The 26,314-nt window shown below is 43.5% G+C and overlaps 1 protein-coding gene across 2 annotated transcripts in view; it reads left to right on the plus strand.

Moving 5' to 3' along the window:
* The first annotated feature begins 3,216 nt into the window (after window positions 1-3,216).
* The window catches only part of ctnnal1 (catenin (cadherin-associated protein), alpha-like 1), a 94,077-nt gene continuing 70,979 nt past the window's right edge, over window positions 3,217-26,314 (plus strand). For both annotated transcript variants that reach the window (XM_084166353.1, XM_084166354.1), the window contains exon 1: window positions 3,217-3,589. In XM_084166353.1, coding sequence (XP_084022479.1) covers window positions 3,494-3,589 — 96 coding nt within the window. In that variant the 5' untranslated portion in view covers window positions 3,217-3,493. The remainder of the gene's footprint in view (window positions 3,590-26,314) is intronic.

Raw genomic sequence — 26,314 nt, forward strand, 5'->3', positions numbered from 1 at the left:
CTCTCCACAATGGCCAAGACCAGAGAGCTGTGTAAGGACATCAGGGATAAAATTGTAGACCTGCACAAGGCTGGGATGGGCTACAGGACAATAGGCAAGCAGCTTGGTGAGAAGGCAACAACTGTTGGCGCAATTATTAGAAAATGGAAGAAGTTCAAGATGACGGTCAATCACCCTCGGTCTGGGGCTCCATGCAAGATCTCACCTCGTGGGGCATCAATGATCATAAGAAAGGTGAGGGATCAGCCCAGAACTACACGGCAGGACCTGGTCAATGGCCTGAAGAGAGCTGGGACCACAGTCTCAAAGAAAACCATTAGTAACACACTACGCCGTCATGGATCAAAATCCTGCAGCGCACGCAAGGTCCCCCTGCTCAAGCCAGCGCATGTCCAGGCCCGTCTAAAGTTTGCCAATGACCATCTGGATGATCCTGAGGAGGAATGGGAGAAGGTCATGTGGTCTGATGAGACAAAAATATAGCTTTTTGGTCTAAACTCCACTCGCCGTGTTTGGCGGAAGAAGAAGGATGAGTACAACCCCAAGAACACCATCCCAAACGTGAAGCATGGAGGTGGAAACATCATTCTTTGGGGATGCTTTTCTGCAAAGGGAACAGGACGACTGCACCGTATTGAGGGGAGGATGGGTGGGGCCATGTATTGCAAGATCTTGGCCAACAACCTCCTTCCCTCAGTAAGAGCATTGAAGATGGGTCGTGGCTGGGTCTTCCAGCATGACAACGACCCGAAACACACAGCCAGGGCACCTAAGGAGTGGCTCCGTAAGAAGCATCTCAAGGTCCTGGAGTGACCTAGCTAGTCTCTAGACCTGAACCCAATAGAACATCTTTGGAGGGAGCTGAAAGTCCGTATTGCCCAGCGACAGCCCCGAAACCTGAAGGATCTGGAGAAGGTCTGTATGGAGGAGTGGGCCAAAATCCCTGCTGCAGTGTGTGCAAACCTGGTCAAGACCTACAGGAAACGTATGATCTCTGTAATTGCAAACAAAGGTTTCTGTACCAAATATTAAGTTCTGCTTTTCTGATGTATCAAATACTTATGTCATGCAATAACATTTAAATTACTTACTTAAAAATCATACAATGTGATTTTCTGGATTTTTGTTTTAGATTCCGTCTCTCGCAGTTGAAGTGTACCTATGATAAAAATTACAGACCTCTAAATGCTTTGTAAGTAGGAAAACCTGCAAAACCGGCAGTGTATCAAATACTTGTTCTCCCCACTGTGTATATATACTGTACCAGTCAAAAGTTTGGACACAACTACTCATTCAAGGGTTTTTCTTTATTTTTACTATTTTCTACATTGTAGAATGATAGTGAAGACATCAAAACTATGAAATAGCACATATGGAATCATGTAATAACCAAAAAAGTGTTAAACAAATCCAAATATATTTTATATTTGAGATTCTTCAAATAGCCACCCTTTGCCTTGATGACAGCTTTGCACACTCTTGGCATTCTCTCAACCAGCTTCATGAGGTATTCACCTGGAATGGATTTCAATTAACAGGTGTGCCTTCTTAAAAGTTAATTTGTGGAATTTCTTTCCTTCTTAATGCGTTTCGGCCAATCAGTTGTGTTGTGACAAGGTAGGTGGGGTATACAGAAGATAGCCCTATTTGGTAAATGACCAAGTCCATATTATGGCAAGAACAGCTCAAATAAGCAAAGAGAAACGACAGTCCATCATTACTTTAAGACATGAAGGTCAGTCAATTTCTTCAAGTGCATTCGCAAAAACCATCAAGTGCTATGATGAAACTGGCTCTCATGATGACCGCCACTGGAATGGAAGACCCAGAGTTACCTCTGCTGCAGAGGATAAGTTCATTAGGGTTACCAGCCTCAGAAATTGCAGCCCAAATAAATGCTTCACAGAGTTCAAGTAACAGACACATCTCAACATCCACTGTTCAGAGGAGACTGTGTGAATCAGGCCTTCATTGTTGAATTGCTGCAAAGAAACCACTACTAAAGGACACCAATAAGAAGAAGAGACTTGCTTGGGCCAAGAAACACGAGCAATGGACATTAGACCGGTGTAATTTTTTCCTTTGGTCTGGACTCCAAATTTGTGGTTTTTGGTTCCAACCGTCGTGTCTTTGTGAGACGCGGTGTGGGTGAATGGATGATCTCTGCATGTGTATTTCCCACCGTAAAGCATGGAGGAGGAGGTGTTATAGTGTGGGGGTGCTTTGCTGGTGACACAGTCTGTGATTTATTTAGAATTCAAGGCACACTTAACCAGCATGGCTACCGCAGAATTCTGCAGCGATACGCCATCCAATCTGAATTATGCATCAGATTACCTGGCCTCCACAATCCCCCGACCTCAACCAAATTGAGATGGTTTGGGATGAATCGGACCGCAGAGTGAAGGAAAGGCAGCCAACAAGTGCTCAGCATATGTGGGAACTCCTTCAAGACTGTTGGAAAAGCATTCCAGGTGAAGCTGGTTGAGATAATGCCAAGAGTGTGCAAAGCTGTCATCAAGGGAAAGGGTGGCTATTTGAAGAATATCTCATATAAAATGTATTTTAATTTGTTTAACACTTTTGTGGTTACTACATGAATGTCTTCACTATTATTCTACAATGTAGAATGTAGAAAATTGTAAAAAGAAAGAAAAACCCTTGAATGAGTAGGTGTTCTAAAACTTTTGACCAGTAGTGTATATATATATATATATATATATATATATATACTGTATAGCCTATGAGGCTGCCAAACACCAAAGCGATAGCTAACACCCAACATCAAAGACTTACATTCCTGCAAGCACCTTGTTACATACATGTGTCTTCATTCTTCAATACAGCAGGTTTTGATCGCCTGCTATGAAGTTAATATGTGAATTGAGAAGGTATAGAGAGAGCTGTCTTGGATGCCGTAAAACTGTCCGAGGTGAGAGTGATAGAATATGAAATCAGATAGTGGCTTCTAAAGTCAAGGGTTCCTACCATGTCATAACAAAACACTAAGGGTAGGCTAAAGGCTATGCTGACAATGAACCATTTTGTACGAGTTTAAGACAAACTGAAATTATGTCTGTAAATAAGAGACTAAAACGTCCATGTCCTCAGTGTGCTCTCTCTCGCTCTCTGTCGTTACAACCTGTCTCTGTGTGTGTGTGTGTGTGTGTGTGTCTGCCTGTCAGTTCCTATCCGTACGGCTCTAGTCCTTGGATAGCCAACCCACTCTCTCGAGCTAGTTGCTGCAGACTCCTCTCTGTCTATCGTAGTTGAGTAAACTACATAGACATTAGCGGGCGCACAGAATGCAGCACAGCCGAACACGAGTGGATTAAAACGGCATGCTTCTTTAGAGGGTCAGTCAGTCGACTGTGTAACTAGAGGAAGAAACACCAAATACGTTCAGACATTAGTTTACCCTAATTTACTGAAACGTTACGCCAGGTAGAGGTAACTCAGTAGTGCATTGTGTAATAAAGAGCGATCGGCTGGAATGGCTTCATCTCCTTGCAGCAGTGGTAACTTTGATTCCGGACTGGAAATCAAAACTCGGTCGGTGGAACAAACACTTATCCCATTGGTCTCGCAGGTGAGTTGTTGTGCGCGAGAACTAGCCAAGTGAAACTTTGTCCATGAACATTCTTAAAGAACGAATTGTTATTTTGTTTAATTTACCAAGATAACGCAGTGTGTTGTAGATTGAAGGAGACTGCATTGCACTTTCACTCTCAAGTCGTCGATTTTTTAATCTATTCAGACTTTTGTGTAAATGTGAAAGTTTGATAGAGGCGGTTGAATGTCGGTGCATTGGAATAACTGCGTTGTTCATGTTTGTTTACGTGGAGGCCGCCGCATGTTCATGTTGTTGAGAAGTTTTGCCCTTACGAAAAAAGATTGCAGTTAGAGTGCAGTATAACTGCAGTACACTGCAGTATAACTGCAGTATGCAGCAAATACTGCGTCCAAAATACGTTTTTTTTTACTGCTGTAATTTTGCAGTGTAACTGCAGTTAGAGTGCAGTATTCTGCAATTACTGCGTCCAAAATACCACAGTTGACTGCAGTTACTGCACTTTTACTGCAATCTTTTTTTGTAAGAGTGGAATTTGAACCCAGTGAAATATCCAACTGCTGTAAAGGCTCCACGATTTAAAAAAAATAGTTAAATGGTCTCAATTCTATCGTGAACGGTCTCAAATTATTTAATTGCATAGGGCCCAACTTGGGAAAGAATGTGTTGACATGATCACAAGGAAGTTTCAAAGGGTAGCCTACTAAAACTACAATGTGTCGTTTGCTCATTGATTAACTATTGTTGAAACTGTTGATTTTCAGTAAGTTACATTTTCTCATTATGGTGTAGCATTTGTTGCCATTACATGTATCCAATTGTCTGCTTTTTTCCCCTTCTAATTAGTGCACAACGGGGCTGACCCCAAAATGTAGAAGAAAAGTTACAAATAGCCTATATGCTCCGAATTTACGTTAACTTTTCTCCCCTCACTAGAATACTGCAGAGAACATTATGATAACTAGCCTATACCCTATTGCCATGCAAGACTGCAGAGAAAGTTTCTCTGAATATCAATAGTTTTACCCAGTTTGCCCCAGCAATCTGACTTCCAGAACAGTGTTGACCCAACCCCCTCTAATTACTTTGACACACTTGTTTTGTTTTTCAATCTACAACTCTAATTTGGCATACCAACCATTCTTCAAAGTCTTAGATTAATCAGTGTTCATCAGATAACAAAAAGTACCTGCTATTCTGCAGTTTAAAAGCATATGGTCTAGGGCTGGTCAGATGGTTCTAACTATTAGGCTGTTACAGTTCTATAGAGAAAGCTACAAGCAATGTATGTCTATTATCCCCATTGAGAAATAGGATTTGTCCAGATCAGATCAACAACATAATCAGATTTTCATAAATAGCTCCTGTTTTAGCATGTGTAAAACTAACCCATTATGCTCTTGTGTGACCTCTGGGCTGATTTCCAATTCCAGCAAGTCACATGGCCAGCTTGCATTGCATCACATCGAGAGAGAGAGAGAGAGAGAGAGAGAGAGAGAGAGAGAGAGAGAGAGAGAGAGAGAGAGAGAGAGAGAGAGAGAATCACATAAATGCTAATGTCCCCTTGTTTAAGAGGTAGTGGCTATTGGAGAAGGGTCAGAGTGAGACATGTAATATATTCTGTTGTGTCTCTATTCATCTACAGTGGAAAGAGAGGCAGTGGGGCACCTATCCAATGAGGGTTTACAGAGCCCCAGACAATACAGTGGTGAGGGGGGTCTCTGTCCAGGACCCTTCCCCCTCAGAGGGGTGTCAAAGCCTGGGTCCTCCCTCCATTGGCACTGGCTCATTTGAAAGATAAGGCCACTAGTGTCATCCTTGTGGATACACCTATCACGAGGATAGCTGCATGACATAGGCCTAGGATACTCTTGTCATTCCAATGCATTCATTTAGCACTGGGTTGTGTGCTTTTTGATTCCATGTATCTGAAGTGAAGAAGCAGGTTGCGCATGTGTAAGAAATTGCAATGTACATCCTTTAGTTTATTGATGAAATGACCTGTAAAATCAATGTTTCTGCCTTGCTCAAGGAAAGCTGAAAAGATTCAAGGCCTTCTCTAGCTTAACTTCTTCATACCAACTAATTTCAAAAACTAGCAGAGTTATTGACTCGGTACCGGTACCCCCTGTATATAGCCTCGTTATTGTTATTTTATTGTGCTACTTTTTATTATTGTTTAGTTTATTTGGTAAATATTTTCTTAACTCTCTCTTGAACTGCATTGTCGGTTAAGGGCTTGTAAGTAAGCATGTGGCGCATGTGACAAATAAAGTTTGATTTGATTTGTATCATTCATGCCCATTGGACAGCCGACTTACTGAATTTAAGCCTACAGTGATGCAAAATCAAGATGTAAGGTCTGTTTCAAGTTCCCTCTATTCTCTCCGGTGGTGAGGAAAGATCGTCGTGTGTGGGTGTGCTATAATGACATTCACAATCTTGCTGTTTTAGATGTAACAAAAGCGTCAAGGACAAAATGTTTGCTCAACAAATTTTTTTTTCCTCTCCCGCCCGTGTAAGAATCCCCATAGCAACCATTTGCGACGCAGATAATCTCTGCTAAATGTTTTCTCCATATTTCTTGTTGAAGTCATGATGTCATTGGGGATAATCATGCACCAGACGGTGTTGTTGATACAATGTAAATGTAATACACTAGTTTCCCTGCAGTGAGAGGCTTCTGTTGTGTAGAGGGCAGACGTAGATTGTGAGGGACTCGCTGCATTGTGTGGGTTCTCCTTTGGGAGTGGTGTTGGGGGGTTGGAGAGGGGGGTACTGGATGATTATCTGACTGCCTGCATTGTGTGGGCTCTCCTTTGGGAGTGGGGTTGTTGGAGGGGGGGGGGGGGGGGGGGGGCAATGAAAGGTCTGTGTCACTGAGAAAAGTCCTGGGAACATTATTCTGGTGCTCGTTCCACCCCTGTCTGTACACTGTGACATTGATCTTCTCACAGCCTCTGTTCTGTTATCAGCTCCACTCCCACCAGCATGTAATCTCAGGGCTAGTAGCTGGGAGGGAGATGTGTGCGGTTGTGAGCAGGCCCAGGAGTACGTCTACAACTACATAATGAAATGGAACACTTTTATACACTCTCAGAACAATATAATATAGAACATTGCTATATTGTGTCTCTATGGCTACAATATTCTATCTCTATGGTCCTGCACCATGCATGCACACACAAGGTTACAATAACCAGCCTGCCTGTCTGTTTGTCTGCCCGCCTGGCTATCTGTTTGTCTACCTGCCTGTCTGTCTGTCTGTCTGTCCGTCCGCCTGTCTTTTTGTACCCTCCTTCACTGTGGCCACTCAGGACCTGGTCAAAACTAAGAATACCTTTTTTAAAAATCTTTCAACAGTATTTCTCTCATATATATGCAATGACATAGACATAGATTTGTTTTGTAGGTAACCCTTTTTTTATTCCAATGGTGTAATGAATTAATGGTGGTGAATAGCCTATCTCTGATAGAGGGGCCAAATTCACCTGTCATCATACACAGCACAGGGAAGCAAAGGAAAGCTAAATTAATGTGTCTAGGGCTGACCCCATTTAGTCGACTGGTCGATTGTTTGGTCGACAGGCTGTTGGTCGGCCGAGATTTCTTTAGTCGAACAGTAGCCACATTCATGGTGTATAAGATACCTGTCTGATTGGCACCTGTCTGAGTGGACTGATTCATTGTGGAGGCCGTGGCGATCAGTCAGTCAGTCTAAAACATGTGCTACTGAAATTGTATATGGTTATATTATGTAAGAACAATGGTGCAACACAAATAAAAAGTTAATTATTTTATAAAAAATGCGCTTTCTCCCGCGTTGGATAGTAGTCGCTGTCCGCGGTTCTGAAACACATCGGTGCGTAGTTGAATTGGCGCCTTTTCCTAGACCATGTTGCTATGTGCATAATAGCAAAGTTAACCAGCATATTGGTGTTGAGAACAATGTGGAGGAGGCAGCAGATCTCCTTCTTATTGTTATTATTACTATTATGATCATTATAATAAGTAATGTCATTATCATTAGTAGGCTTAGTATAGCAGCCTTGTATAACCACCATCGAGCTGTAGGCTTAAGAGCGCATCCTGTTTAGTCTTAATACCGTAACATACTTAGGCCTATATTTCAAAACGTACAGTATATAGGCTGCTGTATCAATCAATCATCTATTTGTTAATGTCATCACACAGCATACGAGTCATTCATGATGTGAAATGCAATCAAGCATTTTATTTTTAAAATAAAATAAAGCCACCATTGAATAATTAGCGTAAACAACAAATAGGCCTGAACCGTTCCATTTCGGGAATTGCATTCACGAATGAATGCGACTGTTTTTAGTCTTTGCTGTAATAAAGGCTTTACAAAAAAACATTACAACAGACTCTCTGGTACGCTTATAATTTATCTAGTGTTGTCTACATTGTTCCAAACGGTCAGAAAAATTATATTGTAATCTAACAGCACCAGTTTGGCACACATAATATGCAGGCAGTGCTTGCTCCTTACTTTATTTTTCTTGAGCTCCAGTATTTTCCTCAACTAGTCAAATTTATTGAGCAACCAGTAAACATTCCCCCATTTCGAGTTTATTTGTCACATCCTCTGCATTCATTTTGCTGTCACGTGTTACGGTGTTCAGAGTTTGTTCTAACCAATTTATTGATGTGATTACGATGTGCTATAGGTCAGGCCCTATTGGTCACGTGCATGAGATGCATACATGTGTCACATAAAGAGAGCAAGGGTTGAGGGAATAGGGAATGTTTTTCCTAAACAAATGAGGGATTTTGGTAACAGAACTTTTCAGTCAGAAATGGCTGTAATTATGTTGCAGCTTCAGCAACACGGACAGCGCGATACACACTGTTGATGTTCTGTGGTGGTCGCTGCAGCAGGGAAGAGAGAGAGAGAGACAACGGGTGCTAGTCACACAGTCACTCGCTTTCATTTATTTTTTACACAGCGCAGTCTGTCACTCCCTCTAGTCATTTGTGTGTCATCAAACAGTTTACTTAAAGTTTACTTCATCAAACAGTTTACTTAAAGCATCAGACAAGCTCAGTGCATATAGTTGATTTGATTAAAACACATAAGATGTGTCTATATATGGAAAAATACACATTTTAAAATTTCGGGCCAATTGGTCAAAAGAACAGACGACTCTTAGTCGACCAAGATTTTTTTTTGTCGGGAACAGCCCTAAATGTGTCTCAACCAGCCCTTTGTGCAGCCTTACCTGTGATGTGGTCCACACAGTCGGTTGGTGGGCAATTAGGCATAATCTAGTTCTGCTTTTGTGCTTGCTTTTCACATCCGATTACTGTTTTGAAGCCATGATTAGTCAAAAATAGTTCTGGTCTTTGGCTATATAATTGAGGTGTGCATTTAGTTAAACAAAAGTTACTGTGTAGAGTATAGATCTAACATGGTGGTCTTTGTCTTAACTGGATGGTTGGGGGGAGGTGGTGGTGTTGTTTGGAGGTTTGGCTAATAAATGACACCTGAGACTTTGATCTGATCTGGGAACATTTAAACGCCTGTGAAACCCAAAGCCTTGTTATAACATATTTGTGCTGGCTCTGTCGTTTTTCTGCCAGACTAAGCACAGTTTCTTAAAATATTTTCTCTTATAATTGGGGGCTGCGAAATCCTTTCTCTGTCCAAGTTGGTTAAGTTGAGTTGTCATGCTTGCGTAACTTCTGCACCACTTGCAGTTTTTCTGAACGTTCAAAAGGTCTGAGAAAGAGAGGAGAGTTTTTGGTTTATTTTACTCACGATCTGGAATAAGATAAAATATGTATTACCATAACAAAACCTCAGTGGCAGGCTTTCAGTCATTTGTTGATAACTTTACCTATTTTGTCAAATAACCACTCTGACAACACCTCAGAATAAAGAGAAAATGCTGCAACTTTTTCTCTGGTATCTGAGTGCTCCAGTCCCATCTATTCCTGAATGTTTAATGCTAAAATGAAAATGTAGTTTTATTGGGTAACTAACCACCCTGTGCAGTAATGTCCTAGCCTAGAATCCAAAGGGATATGCTCTGTTTCACCAGCATATCAGTGTGGATTCCAGGCTAGTAATGTCCCCATCCCAGCAGTGGAATGACATGATAAACACCCAGGTGGAAAAGTAGTTATTTATTATCAGACAGACAGTAGAGGCATTAACCTAGTTTGAGAGCATAACAGATCTGCTTCCTCTAGCCATGACTGTAATGAAGATGAGTGACTCCATGGCTTAAAGGCAAACCACGAAGGATTACCACACCAAACACCTCCTGGGATAGGAGACAAAGGTGTGTGTGTGGTGGTGTGCTGTGTGGTCAAGTGTGTTTGCCTGTGGTAAGCGGTTGCATTCCCTCAGCATGATGATTGTTTAGCTATAGCTTAACACGGGTGGCCAGGGCCAGGGTAATATCTGATCAATTATTTCACAGTCGACTTCAGGCTAGCTATGTGAGTTGAGGCCTCCGTTTGTTGGTTTCCTCATAATAGGCTTCTGTGTGAGGCCAAAGCCAGCGAGTCTGCTCTGCACTGTGGAGAATGATGCAGGCAGGCAGTGTGCATCACACATCATGAACCATGAGGCACAGAACAGGCAGAGTAAATGGTCTGGTGTAAGATAACATCCGATCAGCTATGAAAACACATGCGCTAGCCTAGGGCAGACTCGTTGTTGTGTGAATGAACAACAATGTATTTTGTTTCGATGCAACACATTTCTAGGCCGTTATTGTAAATAAGAATTTGTTCTTAATTTATTCACCTGGATAAATAAAGGTTGAATAAAATACTAAATAAAACCACAGATCCCACTAATATTTGGGGTGGGAAGCCAACGTGTAGTAGTTGGTCAGGTGGTTTGGTCCTATTAGGGAATCTTGGCCTCCCTTCCTATGACCACACCCTCTCTCATCCCTCTATCGCTCTTCCGTCTCTTCCCCTCTTCCGCCTCTTCCTCTCTTCCGTCTCTTCCCCTCTTCCGTCTCTTCGTCTCTTCCCCTCTTCCGTCTCTTCCCCTCTTCCATCTCTTCCCCTCTTCCTTCTTTTACCCTCTTCCTTCTTTTACCCTCTTCCGCCTCTTCCCACTCCGGCTATCAAGGGAGTCATTACCACTCCGTGTCTTTTTAAGAGGCGTTAAAAGGGTGTCCATCAGTTGTCCTCTCCCAGATAAGAGTCCAACACCTCCCTAGGGAGAGAACGGAGGAGGAGGGGGAGGAGAGGAATGGGGGGATGGAGGGCATCCCATCCATCTATCCATCCACAGTTTATGTGTGTGTTTCTGTTTCTGTGTGTGCGTGTGTGTGGTGCCATTTCACCCTCCTCCTCCTCGTTGGTTTGAGAGATAAGAGGAGAAGGAGTCATTACCCAGAAGGGATCTCTCACCTGAGAGAATGAGGAGGTAAGTGGAGTGTCTCTCACCCTCACTGGTGGTTATCTATTGGCCAGTGGCTGGTGGCTGATAGCAGACTCATTATCTGAAGTGGAGCTAACTGTCTGCCTGCTGCCGCAGACTGCGAGAGGAGAGGAGACCCAAGCCAGGGAGAGGAGACCCAAGCCTGGGGGCCTGGGCCCGTTTTCATAATGAATACGATCATATGGACAGGGAGAACCTGATCCTAGATCAGCACTCATACTTTTGAGATGCTTTGTGAATAGCAGCCTTGGGGGTCTGACTGAGGGGAGGTGAGGACTGACGAGAGGTTCCCTGTCCCTCTCAGGCCTGACCAGGGCTGCTCCTGCTCTGGGTTCCTACACCAGGATCAGGTGGCATCTTGGTTTACTTCCAGCAACCCGTATTTATGTCATGGAGGCGTGATATCTCTATCTGTTAGCGTGCTGGGAGCAGGAAGCGATCTCTGTCGGTGATGGTGGGGCTTGTCGTGTTGGGTTGCCCCCTCCCCCCTTTTCAATCCAGCATGGGAGAAAAGAGGAGCGCTCTATGAATAGAGAATACAAAACATCCACTGTCACTGGTGCTGCTTATGATCTCTGGGCTTTGGTGATGTTCAGTATTGAGTAGCAGTTGGTGGTCTCTCTCTCTCTGTCTCTCTTGCTCTCTCTCTCCCTCTGTCTCTCTCTCGCTCTCGCTCTCACTCTCTCCCCCCCCCCCTCTGTCTCTCTCTCTCTCTCTCTCTCTCTCTCTCTCTCTCTCTCTCTCTCTCTCTCTCTCTCTCTCTCTCTCTCTCTCTCTCTCTCTCTCTCTTCCTGCTCTCTCCCTCCCCCACCTCTCTCTCTCTCTGTCGATCAATCAATCAATAAATCAAATGTAATTTATAAAGGCCTTTTTACATCAGCAGATGTCACAAAGTGCTTATACAGCAAGCAATGCAGATATAGAAGCACGGTGGCTAGGAAAAACTCCCTAGAAAGGCAGAAACCTAGAAAGAAACCTAGAGAGGAACCAGGCTCTGAGGGGTGGCCAGTCCTCTTCTGGCTGTGCCAGGTGGAGATTATAAGAGTACATGGCCATTAAGGCCAGATCGTTCTTCAAGATGTTCAAACGTTCGTAGATGACCAGCAGGGTCAAATAATAATAATCACAGTGGTTGTAGAGGCTGCAACCGGTCAGCACCTTAGGAGTAAATGTCAGTTGGCTTTTCATAGCCAAGCATTCAGAAGTTGAGACAGCAGTTGCAGTAGAGAGAGAGAGGGACAGTCGAAAACAGCAGGTCCGGGACAAGGTAGCACCAACAGGTCAGGGTTCAACTTCTGAAACTGGAGCTGCAGCACGACCAGGTGGACTGGGGACAGCCAGGAGTCATCAGGCCAGGTAGTCCTGAGGCATGATCCTAGGGCTCAGGTCCTCCGGGAGGGGACGGAGAGAGAGGTAGAGAGAGAGAGAGAGAGAGAGAAGGAGAGAGAGAATTAGAGGGAGCATACTTAAATTCACACAGGACACCAGATAAGACAGGAGAATTACACCAGATACAGGATAACAGACTGACCCTAGCCCCCCGGCACGTAGACTATTGCAGCATAGATACTGGAGGCTCTTTCTCTCTCTCTCTCTCTCTGATCTCTCTCCCTGCTCTCTCTCTCCCTCCCCCACCTCTCTTATGACATGCCATTTGTAGACTCCAAGCAAGCTGACTGAGTCTTCATTTGTGTCAGCCTACCACACACAGTTTGGAGGTTGTTGTCAACACTTGGTGGTTGGGTTGGAGTCAGACAGACAGACAGTTAGTGCTATGCAGTAGTTTCTCCTAGTATACATCTATTAGTTCTGCTGCCTGGACAACGGCAAACAAACATCCAGCGATGGATGGCATGTATCAGTCTATCAGTCTCCTATTACTCTTCTATAACTAGCCCCACTCATCCCTGTCTCAGCTGACTGGACCACAGAGAGAGAATCACACCAGACTATTAGTTATATGTGTTAATTGCTTCCCTGTGAGCAGCTTGATAGCGAATTGAAAGTTGTCATAACAGAACAAAGCCGGGACTTTTAAGAAAAAAGGACAGCCAGGAAAAAATCAAATCAAATTTTATTGTTCACATGCACGTGTTTAGCAGATGTCATTGCGGGTGTAGCGAAATGCTTGTTAATGCATATCCATTGTCAGCAGGACAGGAACTTGAAGAATATTTTTGGGCAAGGCCTCGGAGGTGGAAACACGAAAGGCAAAAAAAATTGCCCAAACACTGTAGCTAAGCCTGATAGTGGAAATCCATCACAAAATTGTGGTAAAAGTTGATGCCTCCCAAGTTTTATGCCTCCTTGTGTGTTACAGGGGCATTCAAGGTTTGCTGTTAAGTTGAGGTGTTTTTACCTCTGGCAGGTGTCCCAGGTGTCTTTTTGATAGTGTTCACAGCCCTCTGCCCCCACACCACAGGTGTGGGACCTGCTGCAGAGGTTGCTTGTCAGGCCAGATGGAACTGTAGGTATGGATGGGTCCAGAGACCTCCATCCAGGCCAGTGGAGTTGGGAGCTGTTCCTGTGATTGCAGGGGGCTGATGACTGGTGTGTTAATATATTACTCTATACCTCTTTGTTAGGGTGGTTTAGTTGTCTCTCTTTCTCTCTGTCTCTCCCCCCTTTTCTCTTCTCTCTCTCCTTTTATCTCTCTTCTGTCTCTCTCTCTCTCTCTCTCTCTCTCTCTCTCTCTCTCTCTCTCTCTCACCTGAGAACCCAGTGTCCCAGACTCACAGGTTCAGTTCATTAATTATACATACTATTGAAAGCTTAGCCCCAGGCTACAGGTAGCTAGCACACTGAGGTAATATGAACCTGTCGTGTCCACAATGACCCAGCTCCTACTTCTTCTACCCTTTCTCTGTGAGTCAAATGTGTAAACTGAGACTTGATAATACCCACCCATCCCTTCTAAAGAACAGAGCTGGCCTGGAAGTCTGTAACCCTATGCACTGTTGGGTAGAGCGTGTGACAATGCAACTTGAACTTGAACTAGGCTAAAAGTAGTACAATGTAAAGGGAATAGGGTGCCATTTGGGACGCAACCGCCCACATTAAAATTTCTTCTCACTCGGGATTGAGTAGCCTACATGGAACCAAGTAGGAGCTTGCGGTATTCTGATCATGTTTTGTGTGTAATGTTGCTGTTGTCACGTGGCGAGTCAGTACAGTGTTTACTTCACAGAAACGTAATTTGAATAGGAAGGGCACAGATATGTCATTTTGATAGATTTGAAGGTCCTCGCCAAACAAAAGATCAACGTTCGATGCTGAAGCGTTTTCATTGCAAATTATTGTCGTATGACAGTTATGAGAATGAGATTGATGAGCCTGGCGTATTTGTTTGAGATTTGGCTACATTCTGTCGCTTTCAAAACAACTTTCCACACCTAAATTTCAGTGAACACTGTGAAAATGTCTGGAAAAAACCCCACAAGCGACTTTTTCAAAGAAAAAACTGAGCAGAAATTTCAGCTAGTAGCCCAGAGAAGAGAAGTCACACCAGTGTGAATCCTCCTTTGATTGTTCCAGTGTGTACATTCTATACTTCCTTCCTGCTGAGTTGGGTTCCAAAAGCAGCTTCTCAGAGTAATTAGTTCCATCAATCATGTCCCTGGTTTGGGCCCCATGGATTAGCCTAGCACTCAGCCTAGCGCTCAGTGCCCCTCCGTCAGACAGATAAGAACAGATGAGGCTAACGCTAATGGAAGCTAGCCGCTAAAACATTAACCTCTGGAATGGATTGTGCTTACTCCATCAAAATCGATAGCGTATCCAGGTTTGTTGGCAGGTATAACAAAACACAGCATTGGTGTAGATGGCGAGAATGCATTCTTGGACTCACTCCAACAGTAAACCTTTGTTTACAGTTCAAAACAGAAAAGATAACCACATATTTAACTTTTTTTAACTTTAATTGTTGTTTACAAAAATGTATGACTGTCCTTACCACATAAACTTGTGTGAAAGTTTTCAGCATCTTGGGGGACCGGGAGAAAGGGACAATGTGTGTGTGTGTGTGTGTGTGTGCCTGCATGTACAGTGGGGAAAAAAAGTATTTAGTCAGCCACCAATTGTGCAAGTTCTCCCACTTAAAAAGATGAGAGAGGCCTGTAATTTTCATCATAGGTACACGTCAACTATGACAGACAAATTGAGAAAAAGAATTCCAGAAAATCACATTGTGATTGTACAGTGGGGAAAAAAAGTATTTAGTCAGCCACCAATTGTGCAAGTTCTCCCACTTAAAAAGATGAGAGAGGCCTGTAATTTTCATCATAGGTACACGTCAACTATGACAGACAAATTGAGAAAGAAAAATCCTGAAAATCACATTGTAGGATTTTTCATTAATTTATTTGCAAATTATGGTGGAAAATAAGTATTTGGTCAATAACAAAAGTTTCTCAATACTTTGTTATATACCCTTTGTTGGCAATGACACAGGTCAAATGTTTTCTGTAAGTCTTCACAAGGTTTTCACACACTGTTGCTGGTATTTTGGCCCATTCCTCCATGCAGATCTCCTCTAGAGCAGTGATGTTTTGGGGCTGTCGCTGGGCAACACGGACTTTCAACTCCCTCCAAAGATTTTCTATGGGGTTGAGATCTGGAGACTGGTTAGGCAACTCCAGGACCTTGAAATGCTTCTTACGAAGCCACTCCTTCGTTGCCCGGGCGGTGTGTTTGGGATCATTGTCATGCTGAAAGACCCAGCCACGTTTCATCTTCAATGCCCTTGCTGATGGAAGGAGGTTTTCACTCAAAATCTCACGATACATGGCCCCATTCATTCTTTCCTTTACACGGATCAGTCGTCCTGGTCCCTTTGCAGAAAAACAGCCCCAAAGCATGATGTTTCCACCCCCATGCTTCACAGTAGGTATGGTGTTCTTTGGATGCAACTCAGCATTCTTTGTCCTCCAAACACGACGAGTTGAGTTTTTACCAAAAAGTTCTATTTTGGTTTCATTTGACCATATGACATTCTCCCAATCCTCTTCTGGATCATCCAAATGCACTCTAGCAAACTTCAGACGGGCCTGGACATGTACTGGCTTAAGCAGGGGGACACGTCTGGCACTGCAGGATTTGAGTCCCTGGCGGCGTAGTGTGTTACTGATGGTAGGCTTTGTTACTTTGGTCCCAGCTCTCTGCAGGTCATTCACTAGGTCCCCCCGTGTGGTTCTGGGATTTTTGCTCACCGTTCTTGTGATCATTTTGACCCCACGGGGTGAGATCTTGCGTGGAGCCCCAGATCGAGGGAGATTATCAGTGGTCTTGTATGTCTTCCATTTCCTAATAATTGCTCCCACAGTTGATTTCTTCAAACCAAGCTGCTTACCTATTGCAGATTCAGTCTTCCCAGCCTGGTGCAGGTCTACAATTTTGTTTCTGGTGTCCTTTGACAGCTCTTTGGTCTTGGCCAAAGTGGATTTTGGAGTGTGACTGTTTGAGGTTGTGGACAGGTGTCTTTTATACTGATAACAAGTTCAAACAGGTGCCATTAATACAGGTAACGAGTGGAGGACAGAGGAGCCTCTTAAAGAAGAAGTTACAGGTCTGTGAGAGCCAGAAATCTTGCTTGTTTGTAGGTGACCAAATACTTATTTTCCACCATAATTTGCAAATAAATTAATGAAAAATCCTACAATGTGATTTTCTGGATTTTTTTTTCTCAATTTGTCTGTCATAGTTGACGTGTACCTATGATGAAAATTACAGGCCTCTCTCATCTTTTTAAGTGGGAGAACTTGCACAATTGGTGGCTGACTAAATACTTTTTTCCCCCACTGTATGTGTGCATCTGTGTCTGGGAGCATTGACCGGCCGGAAGGGACAGTGAGTGTTGTGCCTTTTATGGCCTCAGTGCTTCTGGGTGGCTGGAGCCGGTGTGGTGACAGGTGGCGGTGAGTGAGAGTGACAGTAAGGTGACTTTTACACAGTGATGAAACTTCCTATTAATAAGTTAACATTAGCCCTACCACTGACCACTATAAATAAACAGTCTGGTTCCAAGAAGAAAGACCACATCCGTTATTGAAATGTTTTTGTATGTAGCCTTATGTGAGTAATGGACTGGTGGGTATGGAAGTCTAACTGTAAAGATGTTTTAGACTGGTTTCAATAATATGCAGCGGATATTGGTTGGTTTGGTTCTTTATGTACACACAGTGCTTGACTTGGGTCGGAGCTGTCTGGAACGCTGTACCGGCACTTCTAATTTTATAAAAACAAAGTAGCCTATCGCTGGCCCAGATTCACACATTGAGTCAAAAAAGGTTGATCAAAGCAGAATGAAGGCGGGATCTTCATTAAATAGCAATGGAGTGGGCATTCATTTCCTGATTCAGTTTGTGAATCTGTGAGTGACAGTAGGCTGTTTGAGATTGCGCAGATTGAAAATGTGCCAGCCTGAATGGCGTGATGCGCTTTTCCAAGTTGTCAAATTAGGGTTTGTATGGTCATGAAAAATCATGGAAATTAGTTTAATAATTGTTGAGTCATTCATGAAAGCACACTTTTAAATATGATCAATCAATAAAAAAAATGACATCTCAGCCATTATCAGAATGACCCTTCAGTGCATATCTGTGGTGCTGCGTGTGTGCCAGTGCGAGTGGGCCGTTGCCGGAGGAGAGAGCGCGACATTTCAGCAGCATGTATAAAATAATAACAGCCAGACTAACTACATCACCAATTCAAAACATAACTTTTAGCAGTTACCTCACTACTTAACTATAGCTAACTAAGCATTCATTTCTTTGTTGCCTTTCCACCGGCACTGTAGAGAATAAATACATCTGCACTGTTGGAAAGCTGGGATTCCCCTCTATTAAACAGTATTCATGTTATTGCAACAACGTTAAAAATATTCTCAGAATAGCCTAATTAACAAATAACTTGCTGTGCATAGAGCTCCCCTGAAACATGAATATTTGAGCCTTGTATATAAATACTAGTTTGTACCTTGCTTTGAAGTAGCCTACCTCATCCATTTGATCCCTGATTCATTGAATGAGGGAATACAGACATAAGTACTTGGTTGTAATGTTGAAAAAGCCAAGCCTGCACACCCAGGAGCTCTCCAGATGGAGGGTTGACCACCAGTTGACAACATGTGACTAACAGTGCAGTTCTATGTGGGGGGTTAAGTGCCTTGATCAAGGGCACAACGGCAGGAGGTAGTAGGTCTACATGGGATCAGACACAGCAGCTTTCCAGTGTCAATAATGCTTACGTTTTCATGTAGGCTATAATAATAATAGTCATGAAAATGTGGTTAAAAGTTATGGAGAAGTAATGAAAAATGTGCATAAACCTTTAACAGTGAATAATCAGAGGTCTCTATAGCATAATGTCATTTGTGAATTTCGGTGAACATAGTCTAATGGACCGACTTGGAAAAAGGCAGCTCCTACACTTCTTCCATCCCAAGTAAAGCACTGTGTACATATAGGGGCTTCAGTGTCAGGCTTGGGTTACAGATTGACTGCAGATAGCTATGGCCTTGAAGGAAATATGGGTGCTTAAAGTAACTGTCCAGGTTGTCCAGATTTCTATGAAATATGACTAATAATTGAATACAATATGACTGAAATAGTTTTCCATTAAAAATATTCATGGGCGTAGACTGCTGATTGGCCAGCTCATCCTCCTCAGGAGGATGACATCATCATCTACGAGGAAATAGCGAGCGTTTTAAAAACGGTCTGTTTGAGATACAAGTTTGAGGTGTTTTTTCTCACCAATTTATGCTTTGGCCACCAATATGAGTATAGAATGAGTCAACAACATTATTTGGGTATGAGTTAACAGAATATGAACTTTTAAAAGTGAGATTTTCACTGGACAGTTACTTTAAAAACACTGGAGAACATGATTGTGTGTCATGTAGTGAAAGCAGGTTGCTGTGTGTGTGGTGTGACAAGACACATTATTTTGTGCAGACGTGCAGGGGGGCCAGCATTCCTCCAGAGACAGGGCTTGTGTTTCCACCCTCCAGCGAAAGTGTGTGTGCATGTGGTGTGTTTTGTTTGTGTGTGTTGAGTGTGTGTGTGCTGTGACAGGAGGGGACATCTCCAGTGAGGTCAAAGGCCAGAGTCTCTTAGGGCGAGACACACACGCAGGATTCACACAGGCCTCTCCAGTCTGCATTAAATCACTGTCTGAATTCATCAATGAATTATCCCGCTTGCCCTCAACTTAAGCTTCTGCTTTTTGATGTTTGGCATGACACCCCTTTTAAAGTGATTTATTGATGTAATCATTCAATTTTGTGAGTGTTTTCTCTTCTCAAATGTCACTGACAACACGGCATGATGAACAGCAATCTCAGTTTTTCTTTCCCTCAGGAAAGAACATGTAATCATGTTGACATCACATCTTCTCTTCCATCTCTTTGTTTGATCATTGAAGAATCATTTGAAAGCAGAGTGATTGTGACTCATGAGAAAGCCACACCACAGCTCACTTACTCACGAGCGTAATTCAGTTGGCTGTCAGGCCTACCCTTGGAGAAAGTCAAGACTAACTCTTTCATGTGACACTTGAGTTTTTGTATTTGATTTCACCTCAATGGTGTTTCTCTCTCTTTGACTGAAAACCATGTTTCCCCTTTACTTTGCCATCCATTCAGCAGTCACACAGCTTCTTTTATTAGATTAGCATCCGAATGAATGTAGCTTTTGACTGCAGCCATGTGGCTGAGGGCCGTGGTCATTAGCCCTGTTAGCACTGTGGGAAGCTATGTGACGCTATGTGAAGCTATGTGACGCTATGTGAAGCTATGTGACGTTATGTGACGCTATGTGACGCTATGTGAAGCTATATGACGCTATGTGATGTTATGTGACGCTATGTGAAGCTATGTGACGCTATGTGAAGCTATGTGAAGCTATGTGAAGCTACTTTCACACACTGTTCCCCAGCTCTGTATTATTTGGCCATTACTTGAACATTTACATGAAGACTGATGGTATTTCTGCGGTTTACTTGGCTGGGATTTGGGATTATCCTCCCATAAGGGTTGGTGTAATTACCAAATCATCAGATACAGCTCTGGGTGAAAACAATATTAGAGAAATTGTTATTTTGCCAGAGGACAGGTTCCCCTTAGGATCCCCGGTTTGGTTTAGCGCTAGCGACCAACCGACTTGCTTTTTGGAAATTGAAATCATCTATGGAAGTTATTTTCCAGAACAAGATGGCTCATAGCTGGGTTTTCCTGTCTTGCTAATACTTCAGTGTGATGCTGAAAGGCAAATACATGTATAGGTCCCAGGCAAAGTTAGCTAACTCACATCCACTACACCTGGTCACGATGACCTTCCTAGCTCTTCTTCTGGGGCCAAATGTATCAAGGGACTCAGAGTAGGTGTGCTGATCAAGGATCAGGTCCCCCCTGCCCATGTTATGTTATTCATTGTGATCTAAAAGACCAAACTGATCCTACATAATTATCACGGCTCAGGAAAAGACCAAGATGCAGACAGTTCCATAAGCCCACGAAGCAACTCCTTGTGCCTTCCAATGGTGGTTCCTTGGGAGGAGACGGCGTTGCGGAGCTGGTCCGAGTCTGCTGGGTCCGTCATGGCCAGTTCGTACTATCACGGCTCAGGAAAAGACCCAGATGCAGACAGTTTGAATAACGGACGTTTATTAAATATACAGGGGGCAGGCAAAGGACAGGTCAAGGGCAGGTAGAGGTTGGTAGTCCAGGGCAGAGTCCGTAAGGTACAGAGCTGCAGGCAGGCTCAGGGTCAGGGCAGGCAGAAAGAAAGAAAGATCAAAACCAGGAAAAATAGAAAACAGGGCTCAAGAAAACAGGAGTACGAAACACGCTGGTAGGCTTGATGAGACAAGACGAACTGGCAACAGACAAACAGAGAACACAGGTATAAATGCACAGGGGATAATGGGGAAGATGGCCGACGCCTGTAGGGGGGTGGAGACAAGCACAAAGACAGGTGAAACAGATCAGGGTGTGACAATAATAATATATGCCATTTAGCAGATGCTTTTATTTTATGTATGGGTGGTCCCAGCAATCAAAAAACCGACTACCCTGGTGTTACAAGCGCCATGCTCTACCAACTGAGCTACAAAGGACCACCTACCAGCACTCCTTCTCTGAGAAGCTTGATCCATACGGCCCCTGGTTCCATTCTGTCAGCCGTTACTGTGCACCTCAGCAGCAGCCTGAGCAATATTCCTCGTGGCCCATTTCTGGGGCCAAAACGCCACAGGAGTTTAAACTGGCAGTTTATTCTTATCGGAGTCATTGTTGTGTGAGGCATCAGTCAGATGACTCTAAGATACTGATGATGAAAAGATGCAGAGCTGCTAATTACAGTGACTGATCTCCACTCCGCTCTCAGCATGGTCCCCGTCCAACAAAACCCTGTTAGATGATAATGGTACCTGAGGTAGTTACCACAGTAGACCGGATTGATTTACACTCTTAGCGATGCGCCGACCCACCCGAGAGGGGGTGTGTGTGTATGTGCGTTTGTGTACGATCTCGGGCCGAGAGGGGTGGCAGGTTGGTTTCCATCAATCACTGCTCCGCTCGCTCACTGCCAAATTATCCTTCTCTCTGAGATAAGTGGAGGTACAATGAAGCCTCATCAGGCAAGGGAGGGAGTCTTTGTATGAGCCCGAGCCATAACCATGCTGTTAGAGAAACATAACATAACAGTTAAAAACAAAGAGGCAGTATGTTATACATTATAAACTGGGTGGTTCGAGCCCTGAATGCTGATTGGCTGACAGCCGTGGTATATCAGACCGTATACCACATGTATGACAAAATTTTTATTTTTACTGCTCTAATTACGTTGGTAACCAGTTTATAATAGCAATAAGGCACCTTGGGGGTTTGTGGTATTTTGCCAATATAACACAGCTAAGGGCTGTATCCAGGCACTCCGCGTTGTGTCGTGCAGAAGAACAGCCCTTAGCCATATACCACACCCCCTCAGGCCTTATTGCTTAAATGTACCCCACCCCCACTACACTATGGAAATGCGTACGGTGTACATTTACAAGTGGGTGGGATGGAACTCTGTCTTGTCCTGAAATGTCTACCTTCTATATACATTATTATCTGTCAATGTGTGTTTTATTGTGTTGTACTGACTGTTTTAACTGTTTTTCTTTTTTTTTTTACATTTTACATTTTAGTCATTTAGCAGGCACTCTTATCCAAAGCCACTTAGTGCATTCATCTTAAGGTAGCTAGGTGAGACATAAAAATAAATAAAGAGAGTCGCACGCTCCTAGTAATTGATTGGGTAAACCACCAACGTTTCGGCATCACTCTGCCTTCTTCAGGGTGAGACAACCACATATCTCCGTCATAGTAAGCACATTTTTCCTAAATAAAGCAGCTATCAGTAAAGTTAGTGCTAGTAAGAAAAGTCAAGTGTGATTGGGACTCCAAGGTGACCCTGTTCAAAAGTAGTGCACTAAATCGGGAATAGTGTGCCATTTGGGACATTATCTGTGTCTCTGCTAAAGGTTTCTGCTGTCTACTCTACACTGGAAGCAGGATAACCAGTAGGGAGGTGTGAGCTGTGTCAATAGGCCACCACCATCATTACTTTGGACTGGGAACAAAGATGTGAAGGAACTAATTACCTACCTCTATTTCGATGTAAAAGAGATTTGTTTTTCCTCTTGGCCTTTAAAGGAAATACGCCTCTGAAATGGTCAATGTACTTGGTTGAGAGTGATTGTGACTCATTGCCACACGCACATGCACGCACATTCACACATACGCACACACACGACTCGTGTCAGTTGAGGCATATACAGTATCTCACAAAAGTGAGTACACCCCTCACATTTTTGTAAATATTTGAGTATATCTTTTCATGTGACAACACTGAAGAAATGACACTTTGCTACAATGTAAAGTAGTGAGTGTACATCTTGTATAACAGTGTGAATTTGCTGTCCCCTCAAAATAACACAACACACAGCCATTAATGTCTAAACCGCTGGCAACAAAAGTGAGTACACCCCTAAGTGAAAATGTCCAAATTGGGCCCAAAGTGTCAATATTTTGTGTGGCCACCATCATTTTCCAGCACTGCCTTAACCCTCTTGGTCATGGAGTTCACCAGAGCTTCACAGGTTGCCACTGGAGTCCTCTTCCACTCCTCCATGATGACATCACAGAGCTGGTGGATGTTAGAGACCTTGCACTCCTCCACCTTCTGTTTGATGATGCCCCACAGATGCTCAATAGGGTTTAGGTCTGGAGACATGCTTGGCCAGTCCATCACCTTTACCCTCAGCTTCTTTAGCAAGGCAGTGGTTGTCTTGGAGGTGTGTTTGGGGTCGTTATCATGTTGGAATACTGCCCTGCGGCCCAGCCTCCGAAGGGAGGGGATCATGCTCTGCTTCAGTATGTCACAGTACATGTTGGCATTCATGGTTCCCTCAATGAACTGTAGCTCCCCAGTGCCGGCAGCACTCATGCAGCCCCAGACCATGACACTCCCACCACCATGCTTGACTGTAGGCAAGACACACTTGTCGTTGTACTCCTCACCTGGTTGCTGCCACACACGCTTGACACCATCTGAACCAAATAAGTTTATCTTGGTCTCATCAGACCACAGGACATGGTTCCAGTAATCCATGTCCTTAGTCTGCTTGTCTTCAGCAAACTGTTTGCTGGCTTTCTTGTGCATCATCTTTAGAAGAGGCTTCCTTCTGGGACGACAGCCATGCAGACCAATTTGATGCAGTGTGCGGCGTATGGTCTGAGCACTGACAGGCTGACCCCCCACCCCTTCAACCTCTGCAGCAATGCTGGCAGCACGCATACGTCTATTTCCCAAAGACAACCTCTGGATATGACGCTGAGCACGTGCACTCAACTTCTTTGGTTGACCATGGCGAGGCCTGTTTTGAGTGGAACCGCTGTATGGTCTTGGCCACCGTGCTGCAGCTCAGTTTCAGGGTCTTGGCAATCTTCTTATAGCCCAGGCCATCTTTATGTAGAGCAACAATTCTTTTTTTCAGATCCTCAGAGAGTTCTTTGCCATGAGGTGCCATGTTGAACTTCCAGTGACCAGTATGAGGGAGTGTGAGAGCGATGACACCAAATTTAACACACCTGCTCACCATTCACACCTGAGACCTTGTAACACTAACGAGTCACATGACACCGGGGAGGGAAAATGGCTAATTGGGCCCAATTTGGACATTTTCACTTAGGGGTGTACTCACTTTTGTTGCCAGCGGTTTAGACATTAATGGCTGTGTGTTGAGTTATTTTGAGGGGACAGCAAATTTACACTGTTATACAAGCTGTACACTCACTACTTTACATTGTAGCAAAGTGTCATTTCTTCAGTGTTGTCACATGAAAAGATATACTCAAATATTTACAAAAATGTGAGGGGTGTACTCACTTTTGTGAGATACTGTAACACTTGCGGTGCATCATCTGCATATGTCAAACTGTCCTCCATAATTTATACACCACATTAAATATGAATGTAAAGCTAGCTATATAAGTACCTGCTTATCAATAAATGACCAGCTCTTCAGCAGGGCTTTCACCTGTATTTACTCAACCTGTTCTAGAAAACACCAGCTTTCAACCTTTTGACTCGTGTGACCTTGATGCTAAGAAAACGCAGAAAAACTCTGATGGAGAAAGCAGAAGGAGTACTCATGGAATCTTTTCTCCCCAATGATGACAATGTTTGGTTACATAAGACAAGCCTGGCTTAGATAATTCAGTTGGCCCGTTTCCAAGTCAATGAAAACATGATCATCATCAAATTTACTGCAGTAGATTATGTTGATGGGGGAGAATTTTCTGTTTACTTGAATATGATAACATGGTTATAAACATAATCAAATGTACTCGATGATATTAACATACTGTATTTACTTACATTTCAGTACAATGAATTCAATGAGGACCTCCCATGCTTCCCCAATAGCCAAGACAGGATTCTGTATTTTCCCACAAGCTCGGCGTGCCTGCCAATCATGGCATTGTCGGCTAAGATTAACAGGGTGGGTTGGTGAACCACAACGGGGGTTTGAGTCATGGCTCGCCACTCATGTAACCATTTCCTGCAGTCAAATGACCTAGTGGCCACATGGGTGGAATGTTATTCATATTCTTTCCTAATTTAATAATTAATAAACATATTTATTTATTTTACGCTGAAAATCCGGTGTTTCTATGTCAAATGGTTTTGTTATATTTCAGTCTTCTGTAATGTATATAAAGGGAAGATACCTAGTCAGTTGTACAACTGAATGCATTCAACTGAAATGTTCCTTCCGCATTTAACCCAACGCCTCTCAATCAGAGAGGTGCGGGGGGCTGCCTTAATCGACATCCTCGTCATCAGCGCCCAGAGAACAGTGGGTTAATTGCCTTGCTCAGGGGCAGAACGACAGATGTTTACCTTGTCAGCTCAGGGATTCGATCCAGCATCCTTTCAGTTACTTGCCCAATGCTCCTACCCTCCAGGCTACCTGCCGCCCAGTGTAATATTGGGATGCAAACTCAAAATTGAATACATTTCTACTCTATCTTTCAACTATATCTGACATGGTACAGGTGTCTTCTTTTTTTAAAGCCAATAACCATGTGTGTGAGGTGTATACTTTTGTTTCAAAGTAGATTTGTTTAAGACTACCAAGAAACACTCTGTGTGACCCTGATTTAGCCCACTTCCACATTTGGAAGACCTATTTGCGACCAAGTTTTAACTTCCTGACTGATGTCTTGAGATGTTGCTTCAATATATCCACATAATTTTCCTTCCTCATGATGCCATCTATTTTGTGAAGTGCACCAGGCCCTCCTGCAGCAAAGCACGCCCACAGCATGATGCTGCCACCCCCGTGCTTCACGGTTGGGATGGTGTTCTTCGGCTTGCAAGCATCCCCCTTTTTCCTCCAAACATAACGATGGTCATTATGGCCAAACAGTTATATTTTTGTTTCATCAGACCAGAGGACATTTCTCCAAAAAGTACCATCTTTGTCCCCATGTGCAGTTGCAAACCGTAGTCTGGCTTTTTAATGGCGGTTTTGGAGCAGTGGCTTCTTCCTTGCTGAGTGGCCTTTCAGGTTATGTCGATATAGGACTCGTTTTACTGTGGATATAGATACTTTTGTACCTGTTTCCTCCAGCATCTTCACAAGGTCCTTTGCTGTTGTTCTGGGATTGATTTGCACTTTTCGCACCAAAGTACGTTCATCTCCAGGAGACAGAACGCGTCTCCTTCCTGAGCGGTATGACGGCTGCGTGGTCCCATGGTGTTTAT

Source organism: Coregonus lavaretus (assembly GCF_964263955.1).
Source record: "Coregonus lavaretus genome assembly, chromosome: 7".
Taxonomy (NCBI): domain Eukaryota; kingdom Metazoa; phylum Chordata; class Actinopteri; order Salmoniformes; family Salmonidae; genus Coregonus; species Coregonus lavaretus.